Genomic DNA, 26,005 nt, shown 5'->3' on the forward strand with positions numbered 1-26,005 from the left:
GCCTTTCTTCTTCTTAAACTTCATTGTTATTTTTGCTAAATTCCATATTCATAAATTACATTTTAGCAATAAACCTCTTTATTATTTTTGAGAATTAAATTCAACAATATGTAAACAATTTCTTCTCATAACAAAAAAGCAACACAAAATGTAAATGTTTGGACTTTTTACAAGGTCTTCATATAATGTATTGTTTGTATTCCCCTGGCTGTTAGCAATGTTTGCATACTCTTTGTTTTTCTATATTGTATATTTTTTAATTGCATTACAATGATTTGTATTGTATTTTATTTTTTAAATAATAAAAATAGTCTTCGAGCAAAACGTTACGTGACTTTCGTCACACGCCGTTTCCCGTTAAATTGAGTTTTGAATGGAGAACAGCTCATATGACTGGCACTGGCATAACCCAATGGCAGTGCTGATGCAGCAGTTCCGTACTAGCTTTGGACCAATACACCGTGGATGGGCGTGTAACGTCCCGCCCACCCGAAGTGCTTCCTTGCTGAGCAAATGTGATTTCATTCGGGAACTACCCAACAGCAGAGTGAGGTAAAGGCAGAAAAGCAGGTGCAACTAAAATATCCAAAATGTCGCTGTCAAATAAACTCACCCTGGACAAGGTGGACGTGAAGGGGAAGCGCGTGATCATGAGGTGAGTTCGAATTGAGCCATCGGAAAGGGGGTTATTGGTGCTTTCAAGACAACTGGGTAAACGAGGTCAAATCAGTGATCTTCAGGTCGGAAAGTCGAAGTTCAAAAATATGCCCGAGTTTGCGACTTGTAATTCTGAGTTGGATGACCGTTAAACGATATCCTTAGTCGGACTCGTTTTTCCGAGTTCGCGGTTGTCATGAACGCAGCATTAGACATCGCACTGTGATTCGTTACAAGACAGTAACTGAGAGACGCTTGATACTTCAGCTTTGGAAACATTCACGATACATTGTTATCGAAGAGCTACATTGAACTTAATTGCAGTTAAAATATACATTTGGTTGGCTTTTAAAAATATCGCCTAGTCAGACCTTTTATTAGTGTTTCTTCGTGGTGATACGGGTCCTCACTATTTACCATAGCCACAAAGTCAGAAATTCCGCTTATTTCAAGTCTTATTTCAAACCTAATCTTAACCACACTGCTAACCTTCTGCCTAACCCTAACCTTAAATGAAGAACAAAGGACATTTTTGTTTTAATGAATTCTTATCATATAGCCAATTTTGACCTTGTGGCTGTTGTAACTACTGAAAACCGGCGATGCATGTGCAGTCAGCATGTAGGCCACAATGTGACAGATCACCTAGCTTGCCACTCTAGCTAGCTATACTGAACAAAACATATAAACGCAACAATTTCAAATATTTTAACGAGTTACCGTTTATATAAGGAAATCAGTCAATTTAAATGCATTCATTAGGCCCTAATCTATGGATTTCACTTTACTGGGAATACAGATTTGCATCTGTTGGTCAGGGACATGGATCAGAACCAGTTAGTATCGTGTGACCCATGGTGTGACCACCATTTGCCTCATGCAGTGCGACACCACCTTTTGCATGGAGTTGATCAGGCTGTTGAATATGCCCTGTGGAATGTTGTCCCACTCCTTTTCAATGGCTGTGCAAAGTTGTGTGATATTGGTGGGAACTGGAACACGCCGTCTTACATGTTGTTCCAGAGCATCCTAAACATGCCATGAAAAAAAACGGACATTTTCAGCTTCCAGGAATTGTGTACAGAGCCTTGCGACATGGGACCGTGCATTATTATGCCGAAACATGAGATGATGGCAGCAGATGAATGGCACAACAATGGACCTCAGGATCTTGTCATGGTACTTCTGTGCATTCAAATTTCCATCAATAAAATCAATTGTGCTTGTTGTCCATAGCTTATGTCTGCCCATACCATAACCATACCATAACCATTGGGCACTCGGTTCACAGAGTGGGCAAACCGCTTGCCCACATGACGGCTTATGGTAGAGAAATTAGCATTACATTATCTGACAACAGCTCTGGCGGGGTGGACATTCCTGTAGTCAGCATGCCAATTGCACACTTCCTCAACAGGAGACCTCTGGCATTGTGTTGTGACAAAACTGCACATTTTAGTGGCCTTTTATTGTCCCCAGCACAAGATGCACCTGTGTAATGATCATGCTGTTTAATCAGCTTCTTGATATGCCACACCTTTCAGGTGGTTGGATTATCTGGGAAAAGTAGAAATGCTCACTAACAGGGATGTAAACATTTGTGCACAAAATTGGTGCGAAATAAGCTTTTTGTGAGTATGGAACATTTCTGGGATCTTTTATTTTAGCTCATGTAAGATGGCACCAACACTTTCCATGTTGCATTTTATATTTTTGTTCAGTGTAGTTAGCTGTCTAACATTATAGGTTTACAGAGTAACGTCTAACAATACAAATCATTGTTTTCTATTTCCGGGGTAATATTTGTGTAAACTCTTGAATTGTGTTCTGTGGGTGTCACTGAGTAGGCTGTTAGCTTATTTCATGGGGTGCATTGTCCATAGGTTAGGCTGTACAGTGCAATTTTGAATATTCAATATGCACAATAGGCTGACTGGGAAGGTGATTTCACACAGTCAAAGTCCTGCAATAAGCGCTAAGACAATATGTGTGTAATCTCTTGATTTTCCCCGTGTCACTGAATATGCTGATACCCCATGGGTATCATGGGTGCACAATCCATATAAGGCTGTACAGTGCATATAAGTATACCCCCAATTAAATTATGCAGTCTAATACATCCAGTGGGATTTCAAGTATTTTTTTTGTTTATGTATTATTTATAAACTAATTACAGGTGACCGATTCCAAGCTTGCCACTCTAGCTAGGTAGTTAGCTGGCTAACATTATAGATTTACAGAGGCATGTCTAACAATGCTAATTATTATTTCTAAACTATTTTTGGGTTAATCATTTCGATTGACAGTAAATACATTTTATACATGCTTATGGTGTTATTGTACAGAGTTTCTAAACCCAGAGGCGCAACATTGCAAGACTTCCGCAAACGCTTGCGAAACAGACCAGGCCGGGGTTTGAATAGTTGGACATGTTATTACTCCAACCTCGTGAAAGTGACAAACGGACACATTTTCGTCAAACTACTCCATATCGAAGGAGTGCCTTTGATTTGATGGCCTGCACATGGGCAGTTAGGCACGAGACGGCTGTTAGACCTGATGACGTGCATGCGCTTAGCTAGCCAACAACGCCATGACATCGGCTACAAGTGTGATCTGGCATTTCTATTGAAGGAGCAGTTTTAGCCTATCTTCCTACTGTACTTTCTGTGGTTATTGTTCACTTTTCACACGTTGATTATATATCTTTTTTTACTCTGTTGCTATGGTTACTGGCAGCTGTCAACCTCAATGTGTGGTTTGCCTTCAAAATGAAAGTCCCTAATTGAAAGCGATGCAAATGGATACAAATAGTGAAATCATTACATATTTAGATTAAATAATGCTAAACAATGTTGGAATGTTACATAATTTGTAAAAAAAAATATATATATATATATATTACTGCTCAAAAAAATAAAGGGAACACTAAAATAACACATCCTAGATCTGAATGATTTGAAATATTCTTATTAAATACTTTTTTCTTTACGTAGTTGAATGTGCTGACAACAAAATCACACAAATTATCAATGGAAATCAAATGTATCAACCCATGGAGGTCTGGATTTGGAGTCACACTCAAAATTAAAGTGGAAAACCACACCACAGGCTGATCCAACTTTGATGTAATGTCCTTAAAACAAGTCAAAATGAGGCTCAGTAGTGTGTGTGGCCTCCACGTGCCTGTATGACCTCCCTACAACGCCTGGGCATGCTCCTGATGAGGTGGCGGATGGTCTCCTGAGGGATCTCCTCCCAGACCTGGACTAAAGCATCTGCCAACTCCTGGACAGTCTGTGGTGCAACGTGGCGTTGGTGGATGGAGCGAGACATGATGTCCCAGATGTGCTCATTTGGATTCAGGTCTGGGGAACGGGCAGGCCAGTCCATAGCATCAATGCCTTCCTCTTGCAGGAACTGCTGACACACTCTAGCCACATGAGGTCTAGCATTGTCTTGCATTAGGAGGAACCCAGGGCCAACCGCACCAGCATATGGTCTCACAAGGGGTCTGAGGATCTCATCTCGGTACCTAATGGCAGTCAGGCTACCTCTGGCGAGCACATGGAGGGCTGTGCGGCCCCCCAAAGAAATGCCACCCCACACCATGACTGACCCACCGCTAAACCGGTCATGCTGGAACATGTTGCAGGCAGCAGAACGTTCTCCACGGTGTCTCCAGACTGTCACGTCTGTCACATGTGCTCAGTGTGAACCGGCTTTCATCTGTGAAGAGCACAGGGCGCCAGTGGCGAATTTTCCAATCTTGGTGTTCTCTGGCAAATGAAAAACTTCCTGCACGGTGTTGGGCTGTAAGCACAACCCCCACCTGTGGACGTCGGGCCCTCATACCACCCTCATGGAGTCTGTTTCTGACCATTTGAGCAGACACATGCACATTTGTGGCCTGCTGGAGGTCATTTGGCAGGGCTCTGGCAGTACTCCTCCTGCTCCTCCTTGCACAAAGGCGGAGGTAGCGGTCCTGCTGCTGGGTTGTTGCCCTCCTACGGCCTCCTCCACGTCTCCTGATGTACTGGCCTGTCTCATGGTAGCGCCTCCATGCTCTGGACACTACGCTGACAGACACAGCAAACCTTCTTGCCACAGCTCGCATTGATGTGCCATCCTGGATGAGCTGCACTACCTGTGCCACTTGTGTGGGTTGTAGACTCCGTCTCATGCTACCACTAGAGTGAAAGCACCGCCAGCATTCAAAAGTGACCAAAACATAAGCCAGGAAGCATAGGAACTGAGAAGTGGTCTGTGGTCCCCACCTGCAGAACCACTCCTTTTATTGGGGGTGTCTTGCCTATAATTTCCACCTGTTGTCTATTCCATTTGCACAACAGCATGTGAAATTTATTGTCAATCAGTGTTGCTTCCTAAGTGGACAGTTTGATTTCACAGAAGTGTGATTGACTTGGAGTTACATTGTGTTTAAGTGTTCCCTTTATTTTTTTGAGCAGTGTATATAATTTGACAATAAATAAACTAATCCCACTGGATGTATTAGACTGCATAATTGAATTGGGGGCAACCTATAGATTATGCACCCATGAAACGGGGAATCGGCATGCACCAACAGAACACAATTCTCAAGAGTTAACACATATTAGCTTCTTAGCTCTTATTGCAGGACTTTGACTGTGGGAAATCATAGGTAAGGCTATACCGTGTATAGAAGTATTCCCCCAATGCAATTATGCAGTCTAATACATCCAGTGGGATTTAGTTTCTTTTGTATATTGTCAAACTCTTGTGTTTCATTTTAAATTATGTAACATTCCAATCAGCATTATCCAAATATGGCATGATTCCATTATTTGTATCACTTTCAATAAGGTCATCTTTTGAAGGGGAACTGCAAATTCCACTATTGTGGCTAATTTGTTATTATGGCTAGCTTCACATCGGTAGGGACAAAATCGAAACACATTTTATTTGTCACATGCGACGAATACACAATAGACTTTTCCCTGAAATGCTTAGTTACGAGCCCTTTCCCAACAATGCAGAGTGAAAATTAGCACAAAAAAAGTAAAGGGTAACGCAATAAAATAACAATAACAAGGCTATATAAAAGGACTACTGGTGCTGGGGGTACGAGGTGATTGAGAACATGTAGGTAGGGGTAAAAGTGACTAGGCAATCAGGAAAGATAATAAGCAGCAGCAGTGTGTGTGTGTGGGGTCAATATGTATGTCTTTGTTGGAGTGTCTGTAGTATGTGTGGGTTGAGTCCAGTGAGTGTGCAAGAGAGTCAGTACAAAAAGGAGAAGGAAGGGCTACAACGACAAAGAGCCAACATTTAGGCAGGCTGCTACTAAATATGTTAATGAAGTTATTTGTAACTATAGGCTACACTGCAGCCTCAGTTAGCCTAGCTAGCTAACCTTAGCTAGCGTAACTTGCTTCTCCTGGTTCATAGCAGTCCAAGACAGGTATTATGCAATCATAGTTGATGATGATAAATAACCTAGCTATGACACTAGGCTACCTTAAATAAAGGTAAAAAAAGAAAAGTCAACTATAGTGTCAGTCGGCTTGGTTGGTTGCTCTCTCTCTCTTCCCTGCTCCCATGTCACTCGCTCACAGTACAGCCCCTCCCCTGCTTGCTAGAGCGGCACCCCTCTCCCTCCTCTTGTGCTTAATCAGCTCCAGTTAATAAAGTGACTCGGACTGGTTCTGGATCTGACCAGGTTCATACGGAACTGGTCTAGTTGTCCTCGGGTCTGTTTGGAACATGTCTCGATATTTACATGTTTTTTTCTGCATGTCCGGGTGGGGAAGCCCCAGGTCCGTTTTGGAACGGGTCCAACTTTTTGGATAGGTAAAGACCTATAGTGTGGATCTTATAGGTCTCCAGTGATGTGGACGCTGAGGAACTTGAAGCTCTCTGCCTGGTCCACTACAGCCCTGTCGACGTGAATGGGGGTGTGCTCGGACCCCCATTTCCTGTGGTCCACGATCAGCTCCTTCCTCTTGTTGAGGGAGAGATTTTTGTACTGGCACCATACTGCTAGCTCTCTGACCTCCCCTGTAGTCTCGTCGGTGATCAGGCCTACTACCGTTGTGTCGTTGGCAAACTTAATGATTGTGTTGGAGTCGTGCACATCCACCCAATCGTGGGTGAGCAGGGAGTACAGGAGGGGACTAAGCATGCGCCCCTGTTTTGAGGGTTAGTGTGGCGGATGTGTCGTTGCCTACCCTCACCACCTGGTGGCGGCCCATCAGGAAGTCCAGTTGCAGAGGCAGGTGTTTAAATCAAGGGCCTTTAGTTTAGTGATGAGCTTGGAGGCCACTATGGTGTTGAATGCTGAGCTGTAGTCAATGAACAGCTTTCTCACATAGGTTTTCCTTTTGTCTAGGTGGGAAAGGGAAGTGTGTCGTGCAATAGATATTGCGGTATGCGAATTGGAGTGGATCCAGGGTGTCTGGGATGGTGTTGATGTGAGCCATGACCAGCCTTTCAAGCATGTCATGGCTACAGATGTGAGTGCTATGGGGCGATAGTCATTTGGACAGGTTACCTTGGCGTATTTGGACACGAGTGATGTCAGTTCTATTCATGGCATTTCTATCTGCAACATTCCAAAATGTTTTTGTACTCCGTGTGGCCAAGCAAACACACTGAGTTATGTATGAACTCTGCTCTGCCCATCGCTTGTCTGTCTGGAAAGCCTCCGCAAATGGAAACGTGTGATGTGCGCCCCGTTCCGTGTGCCACGTTGACGGACACATGGAACGGGGCGTTCCGTGTCTCCAGCTGGCTGATTGGCGTTATAAGGTAGGTAATGTGAAGCGCAGCACAGAGAATTTTCAACCAACCTTAGCCCTACTTTAGCTTTGGGACAGAACATCGGGAGTCTGTGTATTGGTTGTGTATTATCAGGGAGTCCAACCAATGCAAACTTCCGATGTGTCCCAAAGCTAAAGGCCCACGACTGAGTTTGGAAAACCCTGCACTATTTGACTGAGGGGGTGCTGTGTTTAAGACACCTATCTTGCCCCCACCCCACTGTGGGGAAAAAATAATGTTTTGGAAGCTATAGAAATGCATTCATGTCTACATATTTAAAAAAATATATATATATTATGTGAACATAAAATACAAATAAAAAATAAGGCATTTCTTTTGAGATTACTTATGTTACTGTCCGCACAACAACAAAAACACACTTAAATAAAATTGTCTTTATATAATGTTGTCCTTCAAACATTTAGCTGAAATACTGTGGAAATTTCATTCATTCCTATGGAGGACTGCTCCTACTGAGGAGTGCAAATATGTCCGACCGTGTCTTCAAAGCCTCTCAATGGCCAATATATAGCATCAGCAATCCAGTGTTTTTATATTCATTATTGGTTTCCACCACAAAGTCGAAAGTGCGTACACATCGTTGGATTACTTCTTGGAGCAAATGTATTTAATGTAACAATTCAAACGAACCCCCTGCAACTATAGTCGTGGCCAAAAGTTTTGAATGACACAAGTATTAATTTTCACAAAGTCTGCTGCCTCAGTTTGTATGATGGCAATTTGCATATGCTCCAGAATGTTATGAAGAGTGATCAGATTAATTGCAAAGTCTCTCTTTGCCATACAAATATACTGAATCCCCAAAAAACATTTCCACTGCATTTCAGCCCTGCCACGAAAGGACCAGCTGACATGTCAGTGATTCTCTCGTTAACACAGGTGTGAGTGTTGTCGAGGACAAGGCTGGAGATCACTCTGTCATGCTGAGTTCGAATAACAGACTGGATGCTTCAAAAGGAGGGTGGTGCTTGGAATCATTGTTCTTCCTCTGTCAACCATGGTTACCTGGAAGGAAACGCGTGCCGTCATCATTGCTTTGCACAAAAAGGGCTTCACAGGCAAGGATATTGCTGCCAGTAAGATTGCACCTAATCAACCATTTATAGGATCATCAAGAACTTCAAAGAGAGCGGTTCAATTGTTGTGAAGAAGGCTTCAGGGCACCCAAGAAAGTCCAGCAAGCGCCAGGACGTCTCCTAAAGTTGATTCAGCTGCGGGATTGGGGCACCACCAGTACAGAGTTTGCTCAGGAATGGCAGCAGGCAGGTGTGAGTCATCTGCACGCACAGTGAGGCAAAGACTTTTGGAGGATGGCCTGGTGTCAAGAAGGGCAGCAAAGAAGCTACTTCTCTCCAGGAAAAACATCAGGGACAGACTGATATTCTGCAAAAGGTACAGGAATTGGACTGCTGAGGACTGGGGTCAAGTCATTTTCTCTGATGAATCCCCTTTCCGATTTTGTTTGGGGCATCCGGAAAAAAAGCTTGTCCGGAGAAGACAAGGTGAGCGCTACCATCAGCCCTGTGTCATGCCAACAGTAAAGCATCCTGAGACCATTCATGTGTGGGGTTGCTTCTCAGCCAAGGGAGTGGCTCACTCACAATTTTGCCTAAGAACACAGCCATGAATAAAGAATGGTACCAACACATCCTCCGAGAGCAACTTCTACCAACCATCCAGGAACAGTTTGGTGATGAACAATGCATTTTCCAGCATGATGGAGCACCTTTCCATAAGGCAAAAGTGATAACTAAGTGACTCGGGGAACAAAACATCGATATTTTGGGTCCAGGAAACAACCCAGACCTTAATCCCGTTGAGAACTTGTTGTCAATCCTCAAGAGGTGGGTGGACACACAAAAACCCACCAATTCTGACAAACTCCAAGCATTGATTATGCAAGAATGGGCTGCCATCAGTCAGGATGTGGCCCAGAAGTTAATTGACAGCATGCCAGGGCAAATTGCGGAGGTCTTGAAAAAGAGGGGTCAACACTGCAAATATTGACTCTTTGCATCAACTAGATGTAACTGTCAATAAAAGCCTTTGACACTTATGAAAAACTTGTAATTATACTTCAGTATTCCATATTAACATCTGACAAAAATATCTAAAGACACTGAAGCAGCAAACTTTGGGAAAATTAATATTTGTGTCGTTCTCAACTTTTGGCCACAACTTTAAGACATGGAAGTTTAGAAGACGTGTTATCTTCCAAGTTGGGAATTGAAGACATATCGCCAAGTAAAGCTTGGTCTAACATTTCTGTGTTACACTTCCCATTACCTACCTAATAACGCATATCAGCCAGCTGGAACAGTAATAATGGTCTTACTTGGTGACATTTTTAATAGGTATATTTTGGGTACTTCAGCAGGTGATGCATACCACCACTCGTGACAGAACACAGGTAGTTGTTGTCTCACATTTTCCCTATTCAAACCAATTACATGCCATAGGAGTGATGCAGAATGGATGCAAGCATCCCTAGAATGTTAATTGCAACAATTTAAGTTATTTTGCATGAAGATGATATCCGAGTTAAAGTACAAAGCTCTAAGCTGCGGATACTCTACTGTATTTATATTCAATTAGCTAGTTAATCCTATAAACACCATCCTATCCATTTTAGCTGATGACATTTGCTTAGATATTGTTGTCATGTGTGGCTCCCAGGGGTGCTTCAGTACACTGAAAAACGACACCCACTTTTAAATGTCATAGGGCATCCTGGAGTCCCCAGCTCCATGTACCCATGATGACTGCAGGAGATGCATTAGGCCTTTTCCTTCCTAAAGGTCAAATCCACACTCCTATCAACACAGATGACTTAAAGCGAGTGTAGGACAGAGTTTGGGAAACCCTAAGACCCCCCTTTAGTGCACTACACAGCTGATTCAAATAACTAACTCCTAATCAAGCTGTGTAGTGCTAGGGTAAAAAACAAAATGTGGACCCAGCAGTGGCCCCAGGACTGAGTTTGGGAAACCCTGGGGTGGACAAATTACTATGAAAATATCTCATCACATTCCATCCTGGGCTTGCCATAACATGCATATCTGTCTGTACATCCTATTTCTATGAAGTGGCATTGCTTACTTGTGCAGAATAGGACAAACTGTGACTGACTGTCAGGACCTTGGGCTGTTATGGAGACTTTGCTGTGGTAGAGCGAACAGTCTGGCAGGCCTGTGCCAAGCCTGTCAAGCAGCCAATGTGCTGGCCTTATTCTGCGTATATGCATATCCTTGCTCCACCTTCAGTCTTTTATCCCTCGTATAAAACACCTGCCTTTACGTCCCTGTAGTGTAAGGTGCAGGTTAAACAAATGGTAGACTATTACAAGGGCATCACCAGTGCGGTGGTGAATTGTTCCCATTTACCCATTTTGAAGGGGTCATTGCTAACAAAGGCATTCCATAGCAGTGTCACTCTTCCCCTATGCTGACCGTAGGGTTCTAGTACAATAGAGTACGGTTGTGGCACACATTGGCTGATCCTGCACTTCACTGCATCAAGTGGGCCAGAGGAGAAACCGAGAGGGGGATGGAGTTAGGTAATGGGCAGGAGAATGAGGGATGCAGCATGTTCTCATGTCACTGTGTGCGTCATACAGGAATAACTTTTTTATTTTTTAAATTTTTTATAGTATTCTATTATGTCTGTTCATGAGTTTCTAGTAGATAGAAAATATGGTTTGAGGGAACATCTAATCAACAATATAATTATTTTCTATTATCTCTGCAACTCTAAGTTATTGACTTTTTTTGACAACTGCCACCAGTTTGACACAAACATTGACGACAAATGCATATTGACACAGTTAAATAAATCTTAGTAAAAATATATAAAGGATATTTCATTCTGAAACCCTCATATTAAACACTCATTGTATTTACTAACCTTATTTATATTTAGGATAATGTTTTACAGCTTTGTCATTCTATTTTTATTTATTCAATTATTTCATATTTGACATGTGATAAGGCCACACAGAGGGCCGGAGCTGATTGGACACCCAAAAGGGCCACTAGATGTCTTGTGATAGGTTACATAAAATCCTTAAAAGTTACCAAAATTCTAGTAGTTTACTGGTAAATGTAGTTTCCAGTAATATACCCTTTCTTTTCAACCATACATTTATAATGCTCAAAACACTTATTATTACTGTGCCCAAAGCTGAATGTTATAAATGTCTTTTGCAGGGTTGATTTCAATGTGCCAATGAAGGACCATAACATAACGAACAACCAGAGGTAATAATGAGCTTATTTTCATTTTATCATCTTCAGTAACTAATACACATGATTAGACCAAGTGCTACTAGTTTATTCTATAGGAGCCCGATTCCAGCCTTTGCTCATACTGTGTGCCTGTGTATTCCAGGATCAAGGCTGCTGTCCCCACCATCAAGCACTGTCTTGACCATGGGGCCAAGGCTGTGGTACTGATGAGCCACTTGGGTCGTCCTGATGGGAACCCCATGCCTGACAAATTCTCCCTGAAGCCTGTGGCTGCCGAGCTCAAGAGCCTGCTGGGCAAGTGAGTGAGACCTCATGGCATAGCTGGCTATTACCATGCTGCGAGTGAAATAGAAGAGTTATATGTGTGTTACTGTGCCATTGACTGAGTTGTACCAATGAATGAATTGGTATGATCTCTATTGACACACTTTAGTTCTCTCAACTGACAATGTTTCAGTGATGTCTGAATAAAGTACTCATCGTGCGTGTGTTACACCCATTTTCAGGGACGTGCACTTCCTGAAGGACTGCGTTGGTCCCGACGTAGAGAAGGCCTGTGCTGACCCTGCCGCCGGTTCAGTCATCCTCCTGGAGAACCTGAGGTTCCACGTTGCAGAGGAGGGCAAGGGCAAGGACGCCTCCGGAAACAAGGTTGGTCAACGACTGCAGTAGACATTCCCAGAGGCCCTTTCTATTTACATAAAATGAGGGCTCCTACCCTGCAGAGGCCCAAGCTGCAACTGTCATGCCTGTGGTGTTGGCGTCAGCAGAGCTGCTAAAGGCATCACAGATGAAAATAGAGCCAAGCTGCAAAATAATGACACATCAGTCAGCCATCTGACCTAAAAAGCAGGAATTTTGTAATATGGAGACCAATGTACAGAAAATGGCGTCTCATCTGTTTGAGGAGTACAGCCACATTACTGCGTCACTGAGTACATCCATACTAAAACTGTTAGCGGCTCTTAAGAAGGTTGCACCACTGAGAGTATTATGTAAATGCATAGGTTTATAGGATGAGTTTCCTGTAGTATCTGTGCCTGCCTGCATCAATGGCCAGGATTCTACCTCTACTTCTCCATCTCCTCTCATTTACCTGAGATGCAGCCCTGACCTGTTGACATTTGGGTGAAGGGCAGTGGGTTGTCTCGGGTCTAGCGTTTTGCTTTTCTTGTCTTGTGAGCCCTGGCTGATATGCAACCCTTAAAAGAGGGAGGCGATTGGGAAGGGGGGTAGCTGTCGACCTTTCACAAAATCCCTCAATGGCTGGGGGGTGGCAGGCGACAGAGTAGGTAAGTCTAGATGTTACCCCTAACTGCTGATTCGGGGTCAGATCTTTTTCATTTATCTAATGCTTGAGGATAGGATTGGGGTATAGTGTAATCCGATCCCAGCTCTGTGGTTAAGGGCAAGGTCTATGATGACCTGGACTACTGTACTTGTGCCAACTCCTGGCATTTGGACAGGACACCATAGATCAGCCATGACCTTTCTGTGACCTTTCTGTGAAAGAGTCAAGAACTTTGCTGTTAAAGGTCAGTAGGAACGTTATTATAAAGTACTTACAGTACCCTCGTCATGCAGTCCACTCCCCTGGCATTACTGCAGTATATTCACCACGTGCTCCCATAGATACACTATCTAGAATTGTCTGTTCAAAGAAAAATGAACCGTGGGTTTACAGTCTTCTGGCCCATAGACTACTTTCAGAGTGAGGGACCTTCTAACATTAATATTAGGTTGTAAAATACAGAACTTCCCCTTTGAGTTTATGTTCAGTAGTGCTGAGCGATTAGAGCTTTTTTTTAACGGTTTTCGGTTTCAATGATTATTTTTGACATTAAATGCACTATGTATTATTTGGGCTGAATGCTGTCACACAGAATAAAACAATTAATAGAAGTTTTAAAATTTAAGGAATGCTAGTGACATCCCATAACCGTTTACCACTTATTAACCATAATTGACTTTAATAAAATATTATTTTTATTTCATTCCAAGTCATCTCATATCTATAGAGCTGCTACCTATATGCTGTCTAACAAAATCACCATTTTAGTAGGTATTCAGCAGTACTTTGAATTACAGCTATCAATCACTTAAGATATAAGATATAATATATTTTCAGGTAGAGATGCCTCAGAAAGCAGTTGCTTCACCCATTCTCTCTTCTCTCAAACTCTGCCTGCTCCACACCGTTGGTATTATAGCTCAGTGCTCCACACAGACTGGATAAGTAGGCGTGTGTGTAATGGATTATGGTCATTGTAAGTAATTACCACTTTTTTTGCGCTAAACTGTAGAATATTGGCCTGTTGGAAACTACAACATCCTACTACATGTACAGTTCAGGCTTGATCTGATTTATCTCTACAGAAACTGCGCATTGAGCTCACAGACAAAACAAACTAAATGGAATATAAATAATTGACCCGACGTCGGTCACTTAGTAGTTTAAAAACCGAAAAAGAACACATTCGGTTAATCGCTCAGCACTAATGCTCTAAGTGGAGCCCAGCGTTTGACCATTTGTGTAAACCACCCTTTATTTGGTACCTTTATTCTGTGGCGTGTGTGAGCCTCTGAATTGTCTTGCATCACTACATTTCTATGTCACACTAGGGTTGCACATTTTGGGGAATATTCAGAGGTGGAAACTTTCCATGGGAATTAACGGGAATATTGTGGAATTAACGGAAATATATGCAAATTAATATTAATACGATTTAAATGTAGATGTTTTTTTGCATTAGATATGTTTACCATATGGAGACAAACATAAACCTTATCATAAGTAGACATAATTGCAAATGATTAAATCCTTCCAATAGTTTTTATTTCTATTTAGTTATGAATTGAACTTTAATTAAATGAGTTGACTTGTCACATGGCATGATTTCACTGAACAAGAAAAGGGAATATTGAATGATCCCCAGTGATCCATCACATCTCCCAAAAATATTTTCAACATAGATCTGTAAATTGAGTCTAGAAACTAAAGCTTTGGTTGTCTTCCTCTCAGTCATCCATGTCTTTTCCCTGGACCTCCTCAATGTCCACCTCTTGAACATCAGACTGAGGCCTCATCTTCACTTTCCAACCTTGTTGAGGATGGCTCGTTGTCAGGCTCAAAAAGCATCAAATTTGCCCGGATGGCCACCAATTTTTCAACCCTTGTATTGGTCAGCCTGTTGCGTGCGTGTTCCCAAACAAGGATCAGTTATGCTCTGAGGTGGCTGATGTTGGTGGGATTTGAAGGATGATTGAGGCAATGGGGGAAAGAGCCTCAGATTCACAGTTCCTTCCACCAGGTGGCTGACGAGATCTGTTGGCACAACTGCCATATTGCATCTCCATTCCAAAGCCCTTGCTTGGAAGTGTACTTCGCCAGACTGCCAAGAACCTTGCCCTCATCCAAGCCAAGGTGGCGAGACAATGTAGTGATGACACCATAAGCCTTGTTGATCTCTGCACCAGACAGGATGCTCTTGCCAGCATACTTGGGGTCCAACATGTACGCTGCGGCGTGTATGGGCTTCAGGCAGAAGTCTTCATACTTTTTGATGTATTTCAGAACTGCAGTTTCCTCTGCTTGGAGCAACAGTGAAGTGGGCAGGGCAGTACGGATTTCTTCTCTTACATCTGCAAGCAGACAGGATGGCATCGTCTCCCTCAATCCATGCAATGGCTACTGCTGTAGGTTTCAGGCTGCTTACCACTCTCTCCCAAAATACATCATCCAGGAGGATCCTCTTGATTGGGCTGGCCATTGTCGGCAGACTGATATGGACATTTCTTGGAGAGACTCCTCCCCCTCCAGGAGACTGTCAAACATGATGACAACACCACCCCAACGGGTGTTGCTGGGCAGATTCAATGTGGTGCTCTTATTCTTCTCACTTTTTTTGGTGAGGTAGATTGCTGCTATATCTCGATGACCCTTCACATACCGAACCATTTCCTTGGCTCTCTTGTAGAGTGTATCCATTGTTTTCAGTGCCATGAAGTCCTTGAGGCGCAGATTCAATGCATGAGCAGCACTGCCAATGGGTGTGAAGTGAGGGTATGACTTCTCCACTTTAGACCAAGCAGCATTCATGTTCGCAGCATTGTCTGTCATCAATGCAATACCTTTTGTGGTCCAAGGTCATTGACTGCCTTCAGCTCATCTGCAATGTAGAGACCGGTGTGTCTGTTGTCCCTTGTGTCTGTGCTCTTGTAGAATTCTGGTTGAGCGGTGGAGATGATGTAGTTAATTATTCCTTGCTCATGAACATTTGACCACCCATCAGATGATTGCAATGTAGTCTGCTTTCTCTATGATTTGCTTGACCTGCACTTGGACTCTGAACTCTGCATCCAGCAAATGAGTAGATAAAGCATGTCTGGTTGGAGGGGTGTATGCTGGGCGAAGAACATTCAGAAATCTCTTCCAATACACATTGCCCGTAAGCATCAGAGATTAACCAGTTGAATACACAGCTCGAGCAAGACGTTCATCAGCATTTCTCTGACTACGTTCCTCCATCGAGTCAAACTTATTCCAGGAGGACCATGGGGGTAGTTTAACCAAAATATGCCACAATACCTAGAATTACCTTATGTGCATCCTACAAAAAAAAGGTTCACTGTTTTAAGCTAACTTTTATGATGAATTTAAGCATAACTTCCCATGGAAAATTTCTGGGCATTTACCGGAAGGTTTCCGATCCTTTGCAACCCCATGTCACACCCAGTGTTCTGCCACACCGGTGGAGGTAATACAGGCACAGCTTTATCTGGTGGCCTAGAGGTGTAGTGCATGAGAGAATTTGGAGCGCTCACACATTTGCACCAAAATAATTGCAGACATTCATGGATGGATGACAGGTCCCCCTCACTGTTCCATGGCTGCAGGGAGAAGGCATAGAAGTACTGCCAGAAGCTCAAAGGGAGCTCCTCCTAAACATCCTGAAGAAACCACCAGGTGTCCAGAGATGTGAAATGGATAAAGGGTCAAAGGAGCTATGGAAAGCTCTAAATAACATGATGGATGTGGCACTAGATGTGCACCAAAAAGCCTGGCATGCAGAACCAGATGCTTTGGCCAATAGTGGTACTCTACAGTGTATTGTCAGCATGGAGAATGGACACTTAATCATCCAGTCCCCTGAGGAAGAAGGATTTGGGCAAGAAGGCCAAGTTTCTGTCAGCAAGCCAGATAATGGGGGAAATGAGCTAAAGGCTCAGCTAACTGCCGAAGCTGAGAAAAGGAAGAAGGCTGAAGAAAGCCTGCTGATACAAGGAGTCGTTCTACAGAAAGAGCAACAGCGAGCCGCCAAGCTGGAGAAGTATTGGAGCGAGACCTTGCAGGAGCTGCAAACTTTGAAATGGGTAACTAGAAGAAAATGTGCTCCACATGATGAAGCTGAAGAGTTGAAGAGGAGGCTAAAGATTTTTCAAGATCTCCTCTGCAAAACTGAAGAGGAGAAAAAGTGTCTTCGAGAAGAGATTGAAGACCTCAATGAAGAATGCACAGTCCAGAGAGAGCGCATTGAGAACCTGAAGTGGGAGAAGGGTGAGCTACAAGCCAAAGTGGTAGAACTAGTGCAGGTAACTGAGGGTCAAGATGAACAAACCCAGACTGGGGGGTCTTCTACTGTTTCTCAAGATGTAAGCTGCCAGACCAGCACATTAATAGATGGTCACAGCCAGACGGACACCCAATCATATTTCATCTCTGTGATTAATCAGACAGACTGTCTTGGTAAATCTCACAAGAATGAAGTATCTCAGACCTGTCCATCACATGTTGGTGTTAACCATGATGCCTGTGAGTATGACCCCAGTGCACTGCAGAAAGCCCAGTGCACTCAAGAAGAAGAGTGGTGGTGGGATTCTGAGCAGGAGATGGATGATGAGTGCTATGCGCTCAACTACCAGGAACCCACAAACTCGGTGAGTGAATCCATTTTCATATGGGTACGATTATGGGAAACATTCAGAACCAGAGAGGAAGAAGGATGTATGACTAACAACCGTGGAAACTAGTCTCACCTCCCAAAAGGTTGCAGCTGCCAGCACCCAATTCGCCACAACAAAGACTGCTCAAATGATTGGACCACGTTTGGACCATTTCTATAACTCACCTTTTTGATTTAAGAAATACACCAGCTTCTGCCTGGTTTTGAATTGTGCCTTGTGTGTCGAGCCTCTGAATTGTCTCATATCACTACGCTCCTAGGTGCCACACCAAGTGTTCTGACTCGTATTATAAACCCTTAATACAGTTGCGGAACATGGATAGATGATATGGGCTATATTGATGAATGTGGAAAATGGCTTATTTTATATCATCCCATGTAGTATTTATTAATTGTCATCAATATGAATAAATTAGGCCTCTGTTTACTGCACAATTGGCCGTACAGTTCTCTCTGATAGGTGTGTAAACCGCTCCTGCTGGTAGTAACCTGTCTGTTCTCTCCTTTCTTCTAGACCAAAGCCACCCAGGAGCAAATTGATTCCTTCAGAGCCTCTCTGTCCAAACTGGGAGACGTCTACGTCAACGATGCTTTCGGCACAGCACACAGAGCCCACAGGTAGGGGTCACCACACATTCTGTGGAGGAGTCAAGCATAAACTCTGATCTTTTTGGATCTGCTGTTTTAATGAAACTTAGAAGCCATCACTTATTGCCAATCCCTTTCTCCTATACTTTCATTTTTAAAATACTTTGTCCCTTCCTGATTCCTTTTTTTTTTTTTAATAATAGTGATTTCTTTCTCTTCCCCCAGCTCCATGGTTGGAGTGAACCTGTCCCAGAAGGCCGCAGGCTTCCTGATGAAGAAGGAGCTTGACTACTTTGCCATGGCTCTGGAGAAACCAGCCAGGCCCTTCCTGGCCATCCTCGGAGGGTAAGTAACTGGTCAAAGGACCGTTTGATGCTTTCGTTTACCATGTCACTGATTGTCAACGGGGCAGGGATAGCTCTGTGATGAGTTAAGAATAAAGTACCCAGAGACCTGCATCTGCTTCTATGGTATCACTACTGGGGACTGGCTCTTCAACTGGTTGATCCAGCTAAAATAGACTGGTCTGGTCATATTATATGCACAATGAAAGCCATGCAACCTCACTTAAATATTTCTCACTGTTGCTCTCTTTCTATTCTCTCGACCACTCATTCACTCTCTCTCTCTTTCTCTGTTGACACATCAGCCTTGGGCTGTTGTAGTATCATTCTCAAGTGCAGGATTTTTTATTTTTTAATACACAGAAAGCAGTCCAGGAATTGAGACCTTAAGCGTGTTGTGTAATACCTCAATCTGTGTGACCGTACTGTCTTTTCCTACTGGGCAGCTCTTAATAATGGCTGGAACGAGGTGAATGGTATCAAAATGTGTTTGATGGACTTGATACTATCCTACTCATTCTGCTCCAGCCACGACCACGAGCCCGTCCTCCCCAATTAAGGTGCCACCAACCTCCTGTGACTGAGCACTTTACAGCCTAGCACAGTGGGAAAACTAAAGAGCGCGCGTGCACACACGGCTAACTACCATTGCTCACATGTTGAAATTGGCTCAGTCTTGGAGCCCATTTCAGCTGGGCATTGTGCAACCGCCATGTCCGATCAGTGTCTCTGAGTGCAGCTAATCAGGTTCTTTCACTGCCACAGTTCTGTATTTTCAAAGATTTTTACCCAGTTCAGCTTTGTGGACCTCTGCCAGTGACAAAGGACATTGATATGAATTGGCTAATGATAAGCCCCTCAACAATGGATGACAAATGGTAGGATTTAGCACTAAATTCATGAGACAAAAGAAACAAGTGTCAACTACAACAAACTTTTCTGTCCCAATATGACTCTTCCTCAACTAGAATGTTTTACCATGTATGCATTATAACTCCTCTTAAGTGTTTTATAATAGATTCTAGATAAATGGGCTTCATATTATTGGGCTATCAATGTTTTACTATCTTTAACAGTTTTTATAGATTTTGTCTGTTGTTGTGTGCAGAGCCAAGGTTAAGGACAAGATTCAGCTGATCAACAACATGTTGGACCAGGTCAATGAGATGATCATTGGTGGTGGCATGGCCTTCACCTTCCTCAAGGTCCTTAACAACATGGAGGTGAGAACAGAGAGAGGGAGGAAGATGGGGAGAAGGCGGTAGGGAGGGTGGGAGAAATGGAGAGATGTTACCCCTTTTTTGGAAAATGATATTTAAATCGGGATTTTAACCTCATTTATTTAAATGAATATAACTCAGAACTCTTGTGCCTCTGCACAATGTAGTTACATTTGTTTAATGTTCGACTATGGTGTATATCACGGTTATAGTTTACATCTTACAATGAGTGATCCCCTCCTCCCTGCCAGATCGGCACCTCCCTATACGATGATGAGGGTGCCAAGATCGTCAAGGAGCTGATGGCCAAGGCCGAGAAGAACAAGGTCAAGATCAACCTCCCCGTCGACTTCATCACCGCAGAGAAGTTTGACGAGCATGCCCAGACTGGCACCGCAACCGTGGCTGCTGGCATCCCTGCAGGCTGGATGGTGAGGAGAGCAACCTACAGTGCCTTGCGAAAGTATTCGGCCCCCTTGAACTTTGCGACCTTTTGCCACATTTCAGGCTTCAAACAAAGATATAAAACTGTATTTTTTGTGAAGAATCAACAACAAGTGGGACACAATCATGAAGTGGAATGACATTTATTGGATATTTCAAACTTTTTTTAACAAATCAAAAACTGAAAAATTGGGCGTGCAAAATTATTCAGCTCCCTTAAGTTAATACTTTGTAGCGCCACCTTTTGCTGTGATTACAGCTGTAAGTCGCTTGGGGTATGTCTATCAGTTTTGCACATCGAGAGACTGACATTTTTTCCCATTCCTCCTTGCAAAACAGCTTGAGCTCAGTGAGGTTGGATGGAGAGCATTTGTGAACAGCAGTTTTCAGTTCTTTCCACAGATTCTCGATTGGATTCAGGTCTGGACTTTGACTTGGCCATTCTAACACCTGGATATGTTTATTTTTGAACCATTCCATTGTAGATTTTGCTTTATGTTTTGGATCATTGTCTTGTTGGAAGACAAATCTCCGTCCCAGTCTCAGGTCTTTTGCAGACTCCATCAGGTTTTCTTCCAGAATGGTCCTGTATTTGGCTCCATCCATCTTCCCATCAATTTTAACCAGCTTCCCTGTCCCTGCTGAAGAAAAGCAGGCCCAAACCATGATGCTGCCGCCACCATGTTTGACAGTGGGGATGGTGTGTTCAGGGTGATGAGCTGTGTTGCTTTTACGCCAAACATAACGTTTTGCATTGTTGCCAAAAAGTTCAATTTTGGTTTCATCTGACCAGAGCACCTTCTTCCACATGTTTGTTGTGTCTTCCAGGTGGCTTGTGGCAAACTTTAAACAACACTTTTTATGGATATCTTTAAGAAATGGCTTTCTTCTTGCCACTCTTCCATAAAGGCCAGATTTGTGCAATATACGACTGATTGTTGTCCTATGGACAGAGTCTCCCACCTCAGCTGTAGATCTCTGCAGTTCATCCAGAGTGATCATGGGCCTCTTGGCTGCATCTCTGATCAGTCTTCTCCTTGTATGAGCTGAAAGTTTAGAGGGACGGCCAGGTCTTGGTAGATTTGCAGTGGTCTGATACTCCTTCCATTTCAATATTATCGCTTGCACAGTGCTCCTTGGGATGTTTAACGCTTGGGAAATCGTTTTGTATCCAAATCCGGCTTTAAACTTCTTCACAACAGTATCTCGGACCTGCCTGGTGTGTTCCTTGTTCTTCATGATGCTCTCTGCGCTTTTAACGGACCTCTGAGACTATCACAGTGCAGGTGCATTTATACGGAGACTTGATTACACACAGGTGGATTGTATTTATCATCATTAGTCATTTAGGTCAACATTGGATCATTCAGAGATCCTCACTGAACTTCTGGAGAGAGTTTGCTGTACTGAAAGTAAAGGGGCTGAATAATTTTGCATGCCCGATTTTTCAGTTTTTGATTTGTTAAAAAAGTTTGAAATATCCAATAAATGTCGTTCCACTTCATGATTGTGTCCCACTTGTTGTTGATTCTTCACAAAAAAATACAGTTTTATATCTTTATGTTTGAAGCCTGAAATGTGGCAAAAGGTCGCAAAGTTCAAGGGGGCCGAATACTTTCGCAAGGCACTGTAGGTCATGTTCATTGGGGCACGCAACGTAAAACATTTTTAAACATTTTGTTACAGAATACAAAAATAAGTGCTTCCTATTGGAAAAATACAGTGTAAATTGTTTTTTTCCCCCTCCGTTTGATGCCTAATAAACATAACACTGATCAGGTTTTATAGTCTTGAAGGGTTTTTATGGACATTTTTCTGATAGTTCTTGTGCTAGCTAGAAATTTGATATACTGTATCACTTCGAGAGCCAAATTAATGCTAGGATTTTTTTATGTAAATACTGTAGCTGAATACCCTCAACAACACACAAAACTGTGGTTGAGCTCTGTGTCCCTGTGTCACCCTCTCTTCTCTTCAGGGTCTGGACTGTGGACCAGAGAGCAACAAGCACTTCGCTGAGGCTGTAGGCAGAGCCAAGCAGATCGTGTGGAACGGCCCCGTGGGTGTGTTTGAGTTTGAGAACTTCGCCAAAGGAACCAAGGGCCTGATGGATAAAGTGGTGGAGGTCACCAAGTCAGGCTGCGTCACAATCATCGGTAAGACCCTCGACCATTGTGTTTATATACAATGACCAAAAAACATATTTGTCCCTGCACCTAATCCTAACTTTTGCAAATAAATACACATATGATAGCTCATTCGTTAAACAAAGCCTACTCTTGCGCATCATGGTAAAAATTATTTATTCAAGTTTATACTTGCACTGCCATTTTGATTGGAAGCTTTGGTTAATCCACTCTTGATATCATTCTCACTGCCAGATGGTGCCAAGCACCTTTTCTTCCTCACATCTATAGTAGTGAGGGATCACTATGACAGTGAAGGATCTCTATGATTTGAATGCTACCTACTTGTTGTCTTGGTGATGCCCAGGTGGAGGCGACACCGCTACATGCTGTGCCAAATGGGGCACAGAGGACAAGGTCAGCCACGTCAGCACAGGAGGCGGAGCCAGCCTGGAGCTTCTGGAGGGTGAGTGATCGCGGTCTAATCCTTACTGGCGTCACGCTGACCTTTGACTTATGCCCAGTTCAAAATCGGTGTCTAAGGGGATGCAGGCTAGAAGGAACAAAATTACATTTTGGTACTGTTATCAATAGTTACATCATACATGGATATGATGACTTAAGTAATGCTGAAGAGTTTTTCCAAAGCAGTGTCGTTCCTTTCTGCCCACAGGTAAAGTGTTGCCCGGTGTGAATGCCCTCAGCAGCGCCTAAGCCCCATCACCGAGGAGAGGGGGGAGTGAAGACCAATTCACCCGCCAGAGTTTGGACCCCCAGCTCCCAAGTGAAAAAGCTCTGTCTCCCGCCCTGCATTAGCACCTCTACCACCATCCAGTGACCCAGACGTCAAATCACCTGCTTTCTAGTCTACTACTGTACAGATGGCTGGCACAAATGGGAATGAGCTCTCTCACTTTTGCACCTGCCCCATATCTACATCACTGAGGAAGTGGAGGCGTTTGTAGCTGAAGCCACCCTCACATGCACTTATGTTCCTTCCTGCTGTGTTTCTCTCGGAGACCAGTCGGCTGCAGCTACAGTCGTTTTCACCATACAGGAATGTGCCATGTGTTAAAGAGCGCCTGCGGGTGCATCACTCTTGTTTAGCCAGCCAGCCCTGGGAGTATTACAACCCTTCTAGCGTAAAATTGTGTGTTGTAACTCTATCTAGACCTTTTATATTTGTCCTCAGCCACCACAAAAATGTTGGCTCTGTCAGTTGCCCCCTTTGTCTCAACCATGTCCTCCCACCTGTTATGTCATCCTTATGACCCTGTGGCTTGTAAAATAGTCGTTCCCCAGTGGGGGTTTCAGAGGGGTCGAGCTACTGTAAGTCATGTGACCTGAGCAGATGCTCACGGAATAAAACACTTGGTGTAAAATATAATATATTTGACTCTATTTATTTTTATGTAAGTGTCATTTTCACTGCTAATTATAAGTGTGTATGCTGAACACTGCTACATGTTATTTTTTTAACATTTAACCTTTATTTGACTTAGTTACATAAAGAACATTCTTATTTACGATGATGGCCTTCCGGGGAACAGTGGGTTAACTGCCTTGTTCAGGGGCAGAACGACAGATTTTTTTACCTTGTCAGCCGGTTGATTTGATCCTGCAACCTTTCGGTTACTGGCCCAACGCTCTAACCAATAGGGTACCTCCCGCCCCAAAACATGTACTATACTTATGCTGAATAGTGACTATTATGCTGAATACCATGGCATTACCACACAGGGTTGGGGAGTAACTGATTACATGTTGTCAAATCACATGTTATTTGTCACATACGCTGAATACAAGCTCTTAACCAAAGCTGTTTAGAAGCCTCTTGGCCCTAGACCTGGTGCTCCGGTACCGCTTGCGTTGCGGTAGCAGAGAAAACAGTCTATGACTAGGGTGGCTAGAGTCTTTGACAATTTTTAGGGCCTTCCTCTGACACCCCCTGGTATAAAGGTCCTGGATGAAAAGAAGCTTGAACCCAGTGATGTACTGGGGCGTATGCACTACCCTCTAGTGCCTTGCAGTCAGAGACCGAGCAGTTGCCATACCAGGCAGTAATCCAACCAGTCAGGAAGGTGCAGCTGTAGAACCTTCTGAGGACCCATGTCAAATCTCCTGAAGAGGAATAGGTTTTGTCGTGCCCTCTTCACGACTGTCTTGGTGTGCTTGGACCAGGTAAGTTTGTTGGTGACGTGAACACCAAGGAACTTAACTCTCAACCTGCTCCACTACATCCCCGTCGATGAGAATGGGGGGCGTGCTCAGTCCTCCTTTTCCTGTCCACTATCATCTCCTTAGTCTTGATCACGTTCAGGGAGAAGTTGTCCTGGCATCACACGGCCAGGTCCCTGACCTCCCCTAAATGTTGTCTCGTCATTGTCTGTGATCAGACCTACCACTGTTGTGTCATCGCCAATTTTAATGATGGTGTTGGAGTCGTGCCTGGCTGTGCAGTCATGAGTGAACAGGGAGTACATGAGTGGATTGAGCACGCACGCCTGAGGGGCCCCCGTGTTGAGGATGTGTTACCTACCCTTACCACCTGGGGTGGCCTGTCAGGAAGTCCATGATCCAGTTGCAGAGGGAGTTGTTTAGTCCCAGGGTCCTTAGCTTAGTGATGAGCTTTGAGGGCACTATGGTGTTGAATGCTGAGCTGTAGTCAATGAACAGCATTCTCACATAGGTGTTATTTTTGTCCATGTTTGAAAGGGAAGTGTGGAGTGCAACAGAGATTGCATCATCTGTAGATCTGTTGGGGTGGTATGGAAATTGGAGTGGGTTTCTGGGATAATGGTGTTGATGTGAGCCAGACTATGGGTGTGTAGTCATTTAGGCAGGTTACCTTAGTGTTCTTGGGCACAGGGACTATGGTGGTCTGCTTGAAACATGACACTTGCCAGTTGGTCAGTGCATGCACGGAGTACACGCCCTGGTAATCCGTCGGGCATTGCAGCCTTGTGAATGATGACCTGTTTAAAGGTCTTACTCACATCGGCTGCGGAGAGTGTGATCACACAGTTGTCCGAACTGACCTTGGTTAATTAGTTGTTTAAAAAACAAAAAATAACCAACAATTCCGTTCATCGCTTAGCACTACTGTTTTCTCAATTACATTTGATTCAGCATTGAAAAAAGGTGCAAGTTTAAGTTTGTTCAACATGAGTAAGCCTGACCACCATGATGACACAGCAAATGCTTTGATGGATCGTTTTTTAATGTAATAATTTAAATAAAATTGAACAAGAACAACTTCTTGTTGCCTCTTAAAGGAAAAGTAATCCAAAAGTAACAAGGTTAAGGTACTGATTACAATTTGACAGGTAAATAGTAACTGATTACATTTAGAAAGTAACCTACCTGACCCTTCTACGGCAGCGTAGTCTAGCGGGTGAGAGTGTTGGACTAGTAACTGAAAGGTTGTAAGATTGAATCCCGGAGCTGACAAGGTTCAAAATCTGTCCTTCTGCCCCTGAACAAGGCAGTTAACCCCTTGTTCCTAGGCCGTCATTGAAAATAAGAATTTGTTCTTAATTGATTTGCCTAGTTAAATAAAGGTAAAATAAAATTGCTACATGTACTATGTCTACATAT

At 43.4% G+C, this 26,005-nt stretch overlaps 1 protein-coding gene across 1 annotated transcript; it reads left to right on the top strand.

The window, feature by feature from the left end:
- Positions 1 to 500: 500 nt before the first annotated feature.
- LOC112257913 (phosphoglycerate kinase) lies at positions 501 to 23,795 on the top strand. The gene is made up of 11 exons (XM_024431847.2): positions 501 to 655; positions 11,685 to 11,735; positions 11,866 to 12,021; positions 12,230 to 12,374; positions 18,201 to 18,304; positions 18,500 to 18,619; positions 19,727 to 19,841; positions 20,090 to 20,269; positions 22,261 to 22,438; positions 22,776 to 22,874; positions 23,082 to 23,795. Exons 1-11 carry the CDS (start codon positions 591 to 593, stop codon positions 23,120 to 23,122), a joined length of 1,254 nt encoding a protein of 417 aa, XP_024287615.1. The 5' UTR covers positions 501 to 590; the 3' UTR covers positions 23,123 to 23,795.
- The last annotated feature ends 2,210 nt before the right edge of the window (positions 23,796 to 26,005 follow it).

This window comes from Oncorhynchus tshawytscha, linkage group LG09 (genome assembly GCF_018296145.1).
Source record: "Oncorhynchus tshawytscha isolate Ot180627B linkage group LG09, Otsh_v2.0, whole genome shotgun sequence".
Classification (NCBI taxonomy): Eukaryota; Metazoa; Chordata; class Actinopteri; order Salmoniformes; family Salmonidae; genus Oncorhynchus; species Oncorhynchus tshawytscha.